This window comes from Formica exsecta, unplaced genomic scaffold (genome assembly GCF_003651465.1).
Source record: "Formica exsecta isolate Colony F162 unplaced genomic scaffold, ASM365146v1 scaffold363, whole genome shotgun sequence".
NCBI classification, from domain to species: domain Eukaryota; kingdom Metazoa; phylum Arthropoda; class Insecta; order Hymenoptera; family Formicidae; genus Formica; species Formica exsecta.
Genome location: NW_021850877.1, coordinates 176832 through 188631, shown reverse-complemented (window position 1 = coordinate 188631; position 11800 = coordinate 176832). Strand labels below are relative to the sequence as shown.

General features: G+C 32.9%; 1 protein-coding gene across 5 annotated transcripts; it reads right to left on the bottom strand.

Moving 5' to 3' along the window:
- Nucleotides 1–4217: 4217 nt before the first annotated feature.
- On the bottom strand, nucleotides 4218–11532 carry LOC115238998 (probable cytochrome P450 4aa1). 5 transcript variants are annotated; one of them, XM_029813271.1, is made up of 8 exons: nucleotides 11424–11532; nucleotides 10458–10968; nucleotides 8088–8256; nucleotides 7389–7766; nucleotides 6419–6485; nucleotides 5565–6109; nucleotides 4972–5151; nucleotides 4218–4757 (listed from the first exon to the last, which is right to left on the bottom strand). In XM_029813271.1, the coding sequence occupies exons 2-8, from the start codon at nucleotides 10485–10487 to the stop codon at nucleotides 4594–4596; spliced, it is 1533 nt and encodes a 510-aa protein (XP_029669131.1). In that variant the 5' UTR covers nucleotides 10488–10968; nucleotides 11424–11532; the 3' UTR covers nucleotides 4218–4593. The 5 variants fall into 5 exon arrangements, with proteins under 5 accessions (XP_029669131.1, XP_029669132.1, XP_029669134.1 ...); XM_029813272.1 differs by lacking the exon at nucleotides 11424–11532 and having other exon boundaries at nucleotides 10458–11057; XM_029813274.1 differs by lacking the exons at nucleotides 10458–10968; nucleotides 11424–11532 and adding an exon at nucleotides 9660–10154.
- Between the last annotated feature and the right edge of the window lie 268 nt (nucleotides 11533–11800).

Below are 11800 nucleotides of genomic sequence, written 5' to 3'. Positions count from 1 at the left end.
TTATTTTGTATGTATGTGTGTAATAAAAAGCCAGAATTGCGAAAAAATTTACCTTTATAACATTTAAAATTAATTAAAAATATATATTTATATAGAAAATTTAATATTTTTGTATATGTAATATTTATATAATTTAATATTTCGCAGATACAATTTTCGATAATCTTACCGTAATACTTTTATGTTCAGAATAATGAGACAAATCAATTAGTATAAAAAAAATAATTTTTTTAAAGAAAAAGTATGTAATTATTTTCAATGTATTTTTTAAAACAATTATTTGTCTTTTTTTATACCAATTGATTTGTCTCATTATTCTGTACATAAAAGTATTACGGTAAGATTATCGAAAATTAAATATTTTCCAAGATATCTTATTTTTTATATCAAAATATGTCAGATTAAGATATAAAATAACTCAAAAAGTACTTAATGAAAAAATATTTTATTATAGTGTTTTAAAAAGCTCTTGAGATAAACTACAAGAATATGCAATAAAAAGTAGGGGTTCCCGTTTAAGATTTCAAAGTTACCCCCAGCCCCACCCCCAGGGGGGGTGGTAGGCGGCTAACTTTTGCGGGATGGTATTGCCCCCTCGAAAATATTGAGGGTTTATTTGGAACATTTTTTTCGTACAATGCTTATTTTTACAGATATTTTGCAGTCTAAAGTTAAAAAACTCACCCTGTATATTTTATAGTACATAAAATATTTCGGCAGCGATTTAGGATGTAAAATTATATTAAAACGATGCATGACAAACGGTTTCACGACCGTAAACGAGCGTAAAATTACGCTTAAGCACCGGCGATAATAATTAGCCAGCAACAGAAGGAATTTCTCTCCTTTATTGATCTCTGATAGAGATCGAAGCTACATCTCTGGCTGGATGTAGTCAGAATAAATATGGCCAGGATCAACGAAAGGTAGGTCCATCTGGCCCAACGGAAGCATCATAGTTGACCGATATCTTCAAAAGGCGCAAATAATACACATGTTGGATAATACATATGTTTGCGCAATTCTATGTGCAATGGCACATAACGAAGAATGCTACCGGTGCATTCTATTAGGATACGCGAATAGGACACGCGAGTAGGACACGTGATTAGGGCATGCGAGTAGGGCACGCGAATAAGGTACGCGAGGTAGGGCACACTCTCCAATCTTAGGTGATCACAGATTCCCGCTGGCTTAGCCAGCAAAAATAGGATTATTAGGATTATCTTAAGGAATTGAATGCTTGCTAGGAATTAAAAAAATGCTAAGATTATTAGGATATTAAAGAGCTAAACATAAGGAGAAAATATAAATAATATAAAATTTAAATTTGATTTTATGCAAATTTAAAAAATTATATTGCAATTATTTTTAAAGATAATAAAATTTTTTTAAATAAATCTTTATTATGTACAAAATAGAATGTAATACACATATATGTATTACATTTTATTTTATAGATTTAAATTAGTATATATATAGATATATTTATTATATTGTTATGTATATTTATGTAATATTGAACTTAAATGTAAATGCTGTCAGTAACAAATTATCTATATATCGGATATATGATATGATCGGATACTGATAGCATCATTAATTGTAAAATTTCGCGCAAATTTCAATCTCGTGAATTAAAGATAATGACAATGGTAACTGTCATTGATTTGTCACCGAAATCATTGCTATCGGGAGTAGTCTGGAAGATCCGGGATTCGTTCCCTCCTACAACGGGGTTTCTGATATTTAAACGGTACATATATTTTATTCTCAATCGCGAAATTTTCATAAAATCACGCATTTGGAAATTAATCGGGTATTAGATTTTATATTTATAAATATCTTATATTACAGATGCGATTATAAAAGGCGCTCCTAATGTCCGTTGAAACATTTTTGTTTAAATATATAGTAATTATATCGTTCTTCTGATTGTTCTAAAAATTACATATACGTACATTGAAATCGAATATTACGGTTATCGTCGATTTATTTATTCGTCGCGTTTTTTTCGCAATTTTAAATCGCGGTTTATCTTGTGATTTGATCGTTGATTTACATCGAAGCTTCATCTATATTTTCTCAGATATTTTTTTGAAAGTCTACACAAAATGCGCCAGTAGTCTAAGTACTTTTTTCTACAATTAAAAAATGATTGATAACTTTATTAACGGCTTTTTTGGTCATAGTTGTTTGCATTATATAAAACATAATAAGCTTTGTAATCGCATAATAATTATTAATTATGAATATTGCATTAATTGTTACTTATCAACTATATCTGATCTAAACATTTCTAAATAGTGTTTTCGAGTGAAGCAAGTTTGATCGTTTTGAGATTGATTAATGACGTCATATACTTTGTCTTGGGTTATTAGGGGTCCTTGAATTATTATATAGCTTAATTAATGGAATAGTTTGAGTAATCATTTGATTGATTAATCAGGGCAAAAAATCTTGTACTTTAAAGACAAAACAGCGTCAAAAACGGAGAATGTACTTTATATTATTTATATAAATCAGATTCTCTCAAAACCTATTTTTGATCAAATATATATTCATCGTAAACCGCGTTTAAGCGATTAAACTTGCTTCATTCAAAAACGCTAATAAGTTATCGGTAGGGTCACCCATGCCGGACAGGTCGAAGGGGAAGGGTCAGACTAAGAGAGATACTCTGTAGTTATATTTTTTATATTAATATTTTTAAATAAAATCAAAATGAAAAAGACAATAATAGAGAAAAGGGAGTTTCAGTCATTTTTGAAATTAATGTTGTATAAATACATATCTAAATGTCCTGAGAAAAGTATTATTTTTGCATTTCCGGCCTTTTAATTAAAATTCTGAATGGAATTCAACAAGATAGAGAAAACACTTCTAACATTTTATATGCTAAAAAAACAATATTGCACAAGATATCGCGATTTTTTGATATTTTATGACATTTTGCAAAAATCTGATAGCTGATAGTATCACCGGCGATTATATAAACGTGAAAAAATTAATTAACGCTGTCAACAATTAAAACTACTTAAAAAACAATAGAACATGATTAAAACTATAGGTAAATATAGTTAATTATGCTTATATAAATTTGCCTATAATAGCTTTTAATGTGCATCGGTGCGCACTAGTACATCCAAAATTAGGAAAAAATTATTAAGAAAATTTATTTAAGAAAATTTATTTCATTTTACATGCACATATACATAAAAATATTTCAATTATAATTTATTATCGCTGTAGTATATACTAAAAGGACAAAAACATCATCTAATAAAACATTAATAAATCCATATTTCTCCGCATTTTTGATCCACAATGTTTAGCACCAGTTATATAAAAGATCTATACATTTTTGATAATAAAACAATAACTGGATGAACTAAAACAAAGCGTAGCGAGTTTTTTTTTCCGGTCACACTAAATCCCATAAGACCCCCGTCTTTAATGATATCGTCGGTGGCACGGATATGCACCAACCGGTCATTTTACCATGGCATCAAAAAGTGAATCTGGCCATGTACTTCCGCCGGCTCTAAAATGGATCCAGTTAGCGCCACTGTACTAGCTAGGAAAACGGTCTCGTGAAAAACGGCGGCGTGACCCCTCTCAGGCTTCTCTCTGGTCGTAGTTATATATGGATATAATAACTTCAACCCATAAATGATAATAAATTTTATGAACAAAACGACTCCGAAAATATGGCCGATTCTCTTGAATCATTATGTAAATACGTAACGAAGGATATGCGGCAATTTTGAATAAGGGTTATTTAAAAGAAAGTTAAGTCATGAGCCTTTCGCAACCCATAATGCAATGCAAAGAATCGATGTGTGCGCAGTCGCTATTGAAAAAAGATGCTAAATAAGGTAGACTGTTATTGGCTCTCGCGGCCTTTCGCAATGCAGCTTAAAGAGCATATTAATGTTGTTTTTGTATTCATGCATCTCGCACATTCGCACTTTTTATGTCTATATCTATTTAAAAAATTAACAATCGTTTTTCAAAACAAAAATTAATTTTACAATTATTTTAAGTTATTGTTTATTGGACTTATACTCCTGGTTTCAGTCATCTATAAATTTAATTGTCTTAATGACTGTCTAATTTATAACAAAATAATGCCCAAACTAAAAAATCGATGATTTTGCTAATTTATGATACAACGCGTTCATGGCACTTCTACAGTTTTTTTTTTTTCTTGAATCCTTGATATACTAACAAAATTTACAAGCTTCCTACATAATTTTATGTCTAAAAATGACAATGGCACACATGTTTTTATAATTTATCGAAAGGTTTTGCACAGTTTCTTTAATTTTGTCATATATAGTCATTTTGTTGAAATAGTACATGAAAAAAATCACGATTTCTTAAACATAATTCAAATTATTGCATTATTGAAATATTTTTAATAAGCGTTATGTATGTATCGATGTATGTTTTGTTATTTTCATTCAACGTATTGGATCAAATTGCATCTTTCTGTTTATCTTACAATTAAATTGCCATAAATCTTCAAAATGTTATTACAATCGCTATTTCTAAGTTGCAAGATCGATGGCGTGTCAATCTTATCAATCGCTACAATTTCCGCGATCTCACTTTGACCCAAAGTCCACCGGTTGCTCTGACTGTCATCCGGAACTTGGCTATCACTTTTTCCTTGCCGAAAATCGGTTCTAATCGACACTTCCTCAGAACTGAGCTGATTATCGATTTTATTTCGAGCATGGCAAATTTATATCCTAATAAAGTGGGAAGAGAAACATACATTTTTTACATACGTAGTATTTTTCTTTTTTTTCCAGAAAAAATTGACAAGTTTACTCTACAATAAAAATATTAAAGATACCAAATTTTTTTAGCAAAAGTGAATGTATACCTAGTATCTTCATTTTACGAATTTTTTTTTTTTTATACAGCCTATGATATATTTATTGTTAGATTTGTTTCTCTTACCAATGCAATTACGAGGACCGGCGCTAAAAGGTATATAGGCGTAGGGATGTCTTCCTTGAGAGTTCTCGGGACTAAAACGTTCCGGCTTAAAATCGTGAGGATTAGAAAAATGATGAGTCAAACGATGTGTGCTGTATGGTACTATAAATACACCGCAACCGGCTGGTATCACATGCTTTCCTATGCGAATAAAAAAAAAACATTATTCTTTTGATTTACAATAATTTCAAAAGCGATTTAATCCTCAATCGTTCGTCACTTATTTCGAGAGAACTTATTTTTATTTTATATATGACACAGAATGTATTACGCGCATGATTACAATAATTTTTATTATCTTTACTAGCAGTCTCTTATACTTTACTGAATATCCACAAATAGTATATTGAAACAAAGAATACATTATTTGTTAAAAATTTTGAAATTTTTATATAACGTATATGATATAATTTTGAATAAAAGAGCTAAATAATCATATGATATAATCAAACTCGGAAAACTTTCTATCACTATATAAATATATAAAGTATCTGCGACATAACAACGAAGTAAAATATAATTGAGATATGAAATCTTCTCTTGAAAAATCTCACCTATTCTCACATCTTGTCCAAGTGTCCTGGCAAAAAGCGGAACGCTAGGGTATAATCTCAAGGATTCCTTGATGCACATGTCCAAGCACTTCATCTCCCTAAGATCCTGCATAGTAGGTGATCTCTCGTCATCACCGAAGATTTCATCCAACTCCGCGATACATTTCTCCTGCCATGTAGGATTATTCGCCAATAGGAAAAGCGTCATCGCGGTAGCGGTACCGACCGAGTCTTGGCCGGCTAGCATAAAAGTGCAACATTCCTCGATGATGTCCTGGTCGGTGAAACGAGGATTTCTCTCGTTGATTTCGACCATGTACTCGAGCAGGGATATTTTTCTGCCTTCCGCGCTCATTGTTTCGTCATCGATAACGAACGAACCGTTCTGTCGTAAAAGCTCGCGCTTCTCTTTCATCTTTCTGAAGCAAAAGTCAAACAGATCCTTCTGTTGCTGTTCCTCTGATTTCCCGGCTGCCGTCAATCGGTAGACCCAATCAATTAGCAACCATGGCCGCGCGAATCTGTACGGCACCATAACTTGGCCCCTGTTTTAAAAATACGTCGATGTTGATGATTATCACCATTTATTCATTGCAACGTATAGAATGTGCGAAAAATCGGAGACCTTGGCAGAAATTTAGCATAAAGAGCTACAGTAACATGTATATTGAAATTCGTGAAATTATTAATACCGCATACTAAAAAAAAGGTTGTGAAAATTTTTAATTTTATATTTAATTAAGATGAATGCTCTTTCGTAAATATCAAAGCACAATTTCTTTTGCATTTTGAAATTTACTAATTAAATAGTTTGCTATAATTAAGCCATCTCTACGTTCCGCGTTGTACTTTACTTTCTGAATGGCGTGTCATCCTCGACGTTGCTGCTTCTTCGGCTCGCCTTCATTCCCAAAACCGTCTCTGTAAAAATAGTCATTATTCAGATAAGTCGATATTTAGCATCGGAATAAAAAATATCATCACCTATACGGAATGTCGAAACACATGATAATGGAAATTTTAAATGCACACGTAGTATCACTTTAAAGACATTTATTTTAGCGATACGCGAATATTAAGAAGTCAACAAAGCCATACGCGGTTATGCACTACTGTTTAAACATTTCTCGCTTTATCTCGTTCTCATGCTAATTAGTACGCACTCGCTATATAAGCACGCGAGTGCCACGTTTGTAAGGCGAGATGTTTTAGCATACAGACCATTCACAATTCGTATCGATTTCTACGGCCAAACACAATCACCGTGAATCATCATCATCGTGCAGCCTACATTTTTATTGCGCGATGCGTTTACGTTATTGCATTTGGCACGGGCACGCGTGCCAATTCATCATGCGCGCAGATGCTATTAACCTTTTTTTTTGTTATTTATTCTACGTTTGCATTTCACGAAGCAGAAGACGTACTCGAGAATCGGCAAAGCTCTTCTAACTCGGTTTTGCAAGTCAAATATCTTTGCAAGTTCAAATATCTACCTCCTTCTTTCGAATGTGTAAAGAAGATAAAAAGTAAATGTTTTTACATATCTCTTAAGTAGGTCAATTAGCATTTCTGTCATATATCATTCTGTCATTTTGCAAATGAATCGAAGAGGAAATTGCGATTTTAAAGAACAAGCAATTTCCTCTTTGATATCTTACGCAAGGTATTTCATAATATTGCAGAAAGAGATTATTTTCTTAAATCTTATGAACGTATAATGATAAAGATATTTATTATGAAAATGGAATACTTTTATAAATTGCAAGTTGTTTGATTCATTGATCGTTATAATGCTTACTCAAACAATTTATTATTACATACCGATCAATATATCGTAAACCGAATTGTTGACGAACACGGTGATGTTCACCTCTTTTCCGTCTTTCTCGAGCAGTTTATCGACTAGATGATGAGCGTATTTGCCGAATGTTCCTACAAATCTTTCGAGTATGTGAAAATGGAAGGCCGGTTGCAAGATTTTCCGGTGTATTCTCCACTTGTCGATCTCCCGCGTGATCAGGCCTTTACCCAAAAAGTTGTCGAGCAATTTGTAAAAGACTATCTTTCGTGTGTGCTTCATACTGCTCAGCACCACTTGAATATCCTCCGGCTCCACGAGCACGACGTACGGCAAAAGCGTTATCCATATCCGGAAAACGCGTCCGTAACTCTGTGCCTCATTTGTCATTCTCTCAATCACTGAAAAAAAAATTTAGATATACGAGAAATAGCATTGCGTTCGAACAATTGATTCGCGCGCGCGTATTATTATAAAATTTGACAATTTTTTTTCACATATTAATATAACACGCGATGTTTATCTTTTTGTTATGATAAATGTTTGACAAGCTAAAAAAGTAAAAGCTTCTTTAGTCACTTGCCGTTGCGATTTTCACTCGAGCGTAATCAACATGAAAAGCTATTCGCGTAGCTGGATAAAATAGCATATACAGCCGAATCATTTTTAATTAATTAATGAAAAACATTATTAATTTCAATCAATAACATCGAATCACTCACGGTTTCCTTCAAGAATGGTATTTGCATTGCCAAGAATGGGCACTGTCTTCGGTCCATCGAGGGTAAAAATAAATCTGAGGATCCTGATGTAATCCTTCAATACGTATATTACGTAGATAATAATTAGAAAAGCAAGGCAGGTCCACATCTCGCCTGGTGTACGATTCAACTGGTTATATAAAAGAAAAATATGATGTCAAACACATAACGCGTATGTGATAAAAGAATAAAGAAAGAAAAATATTTTCTCTTTACTTAACAATGAATGCTATTAATTATTCAATTTCATTTACTCTCTCGTATAATTCTCGTATGCTCACACAAAAACATTGCAATAAAATTTTATTGTTCGTCACTTAAATCGAACGTGCTAAGAGGAAGTTGCAAATGAGAAGAAAACCGATTATTTCGTAAATGTGTTTGATTTAACTTTATTGCTTATAATTTTCATAACTCCTTCCTGCTTTTAATCTGTCACTTTCAACATGTACAACGCAAGGATTTTGTTGAATTGATGTCTCAGCGTTATTTTGCTTACTGTTGCACCAGTAGTGGCTATAAAACATGACAAGTTTTGTAATCCGATAACAATATATGTATAAATTCGCATTCATGATTTTTCTGATATATTAGTATATGTTCTACGATTACAAAAATTATATATTGTAATTTTTATTATAATATTTTCTCCGTGATAGAAAGCAGAGAAAAAAATATTGTAATATTATCGTTCTCTGTCGTACTCGCACATATATCAATTTTAATTTTTCTCTTTTGATATTGAGTACTAATTCATCATCTTTAAAAATATAAATTACAATATTTAAAACACACACGATATGCTCTTTTTGAATATAAAGTGATTAGATAAATATTAATTATTTATTTAGATGAGTTTTTAGAGATTTATTTAAATATCATTTCTCCAAAAATTTGAATTGTGAAACATACGCATTCAATCGTAAAATATTCGTAGCCTCAAATAAACACACACACACACACACACACCGTATGTGCAAGTAATATGCATCCGATCGTCGACGACATCGCATTGTCGCGAATAGCATTGATTCGCCCGCCAAATTCCACGAGGGACATTTACTTCGTCGCATTAGTGATTCAGAATAGGACATCTGTTAATTGACGTATCGAAGCATGCGAAGTAAAGTGTGCCGCGAGCAATCGCATATACCGATCGCATGACAATAAGTTTCATAACAAGGGTACAACCGAAAATGTTAATCGAGTTTATCCAATGTGTATTAACTTTGTCAAGCTTCTCTGTTGAAATACTCATTACGTCAATTACTTTAGGCTACGTGGAGATACGAGAAAAGATATGAGAAGAATACAATTTTTTTGAAAGAATTCTTTTTTCCGATTCGATATCTTCGCGTATATCGTTGGAAAAATAAATAATATCGATATGATATTTGAGCTTGTCTAATATTACAATAAATACATTTAAAGCGATGATTCGCAATTGTCAGAAATGAAACAGGAAAATACTAAGACTTGTGCAAAAACAACAAGTTACATTTACGGCAAACACGGAAAAAAACAACCACTTACGAGTTGAAGAAGAATGTAATAGAATGTGATGTTCCGGAAACTCACAAATTATATAATATTCAAAAGTTCTTGATATCACATCGGCGAACCAACTCGCGCATTCTTGTATGGTGTCTGCGTATTTATATGATTGCAAGAAGATGCAGCCTCCCTTCTCCATCGGAAAACGCATAAAGTGCTTTGCATCACGTGGCGCGTACATATATTCTTCGCGTGTAATCTAATATTTAAATTTCTTTCTAATGGGTTGTTTCTTTCTTACAATTCTTGTGAAATATTGACTTTTGTTAGATGAACCGACATTAAAATTAATACGCTCTTATAGCCTCTTGCCGACTAATTTATATCTTTTTTTATTCTTACCCGAGATGTGATACCAGCACATTTATCTCGCGCACGATGTTTCTTTGAGTTATGCAATACATATCCGCACATCCGCAATACAATTAAATTTATTTTTATCTAGCGGTATTCCTCTCTATTATTTTATATTCGATATTAAAACTCTTCGTAAATTTCTATTTCTCTTGTGAAAAAAATTATTCAAAAAGTCGGCAAGATTTCCTACGATCATATCTCATATGTGAAAAATGTTACACATTTGTCCTTGATTAATTCTGGAAAGAAATAAGATTCGATTCTACGCAGTATATGCAAAACAAAGCGTGCGTGGAATCGAGCTTTGATTCGAGCTCACGTGTTGCTCACGCGAGAGATTCCCGCGATACGATATAACTGTTAACGCGACGAAAAAGAAGCTAATAGTACGAAACCATAATAGTAGACGTTGCATTTTACCTGAAGCAAATAACGCCATAAAGATGTCATTATAGTCCCTCGCGATCGTTACTTTTCGAAAGCGCAAAGAAAGTACTATATTACATTCACGATTGAAACGATCGGCCGACTAAGCCTTGCCGCCTGCTCGCTAGTAGTTTATATATACCGAGATGTGTTAGGCTGTCTTATGGCACCTGTTAAACGGCACTTCACATCCGAATCACGTATCGCTGATGCGCATGCAGGCGTGCTTCCCAAACGTCCGGGACAGCTTCTGGGAGGCGAAGCGATCGCCAAAGAGGATGATGCTTCACGTGCATTCTTCTGCTCACGGTCGTCATAGGGCGAGAAAGAAATGTCAAGGAATCTGGTCTCAAGGATAAATGATCGCCGATTATTCTAATAATCGTGCATAAACAACTCGATCCTCTCATTAGGCGCGCCAAACTTTTCTTTTGTTGTTTTCCATTAAATTTGATTCCTATTTTTTGTTTTCGATCTGCGTACATATACGCACATACACGAGCATCTGTGAATAATTTTATCATATAATATGTAATAAAAATAGCGATATATCGTATCACATAATCGAATCTCTTAAAATCACCGAATATTTCAATAACAGGTTTCTTTGATATTTTGACGCAAAAAATCAAATGTAAAAACGCACTCCCTCCGTTTTTTGCCAACTTGCAGTTAGCAGCAGTCGGGAATAAAATCAAAGTTATAGCAGTCATAAAATTTAAATAGCTTAATAAATGATTAAGATTCAGTCTCATAACATATATATTTAAGTATATCGTAAAGATGTTGCAATATTAATAAAGATTAGAGTAAAGGGACAACAAGAGGTAAACAAGGCCTCTCTCTAATGTATTAAAATTATATCGAGATTGAAATTCTTTTTCAAAGATGTGATACTAATTAATGTTTTATAATTTAGATGTAAGATAGAAGCGATTGTCTTATTTAAAAGATACTTACAGATAAAGGCCCTCACGCGCGCATATCGAATGATTATTTAGATATTTAAAAATAGGCGCATTTTTTTCTCAAACTGCACTTTCCAAGTGTCGGTAATTGCGGCAATGATATGTGCTACTGCTGCCTTATATTAAGCAAATATATAATTATTATGGCCGGTAAAACAGGACGGTCCGGCATCCTCTTAAAATGGAAGAATTAAAAATAAATCCACGAACGTCCTCTGTTGTTGAAGTAACGAAACTCATCGTACAGAGTCCTTCGTGAAACCAATGCCGGATTCAAGCTTGTCTCACAGGTAATTCTCAATTATAATGTAACATGAATCAAATTCACTACGTTTGTTAGACGAATCTTTCTTCAACGGCAAGGAAGCT

Bases quoted from the DNA above. Each gene is read 5' to 3' on its own strand.
- LOC115238998 (XM_029813271.1), bottom strand. From the start codon at position 10,487: ATGACATCTTTATGGCGTTATTTGCTTCAG. The intron at 6,486-7,388 runs GTATGTAATAAT...CTATTTTTACAG, and splicing joins GGTTTACGATATATTGATCG to AGACGGTTTTGGGAATGAAG. The intron at 4,758-4,971 runs GTAAGAGAAACA...CCACTTTATTAG, and splicing joins CGGTCCTCGTAATTGCATTG to GATATAAATTTGCCATGCTC.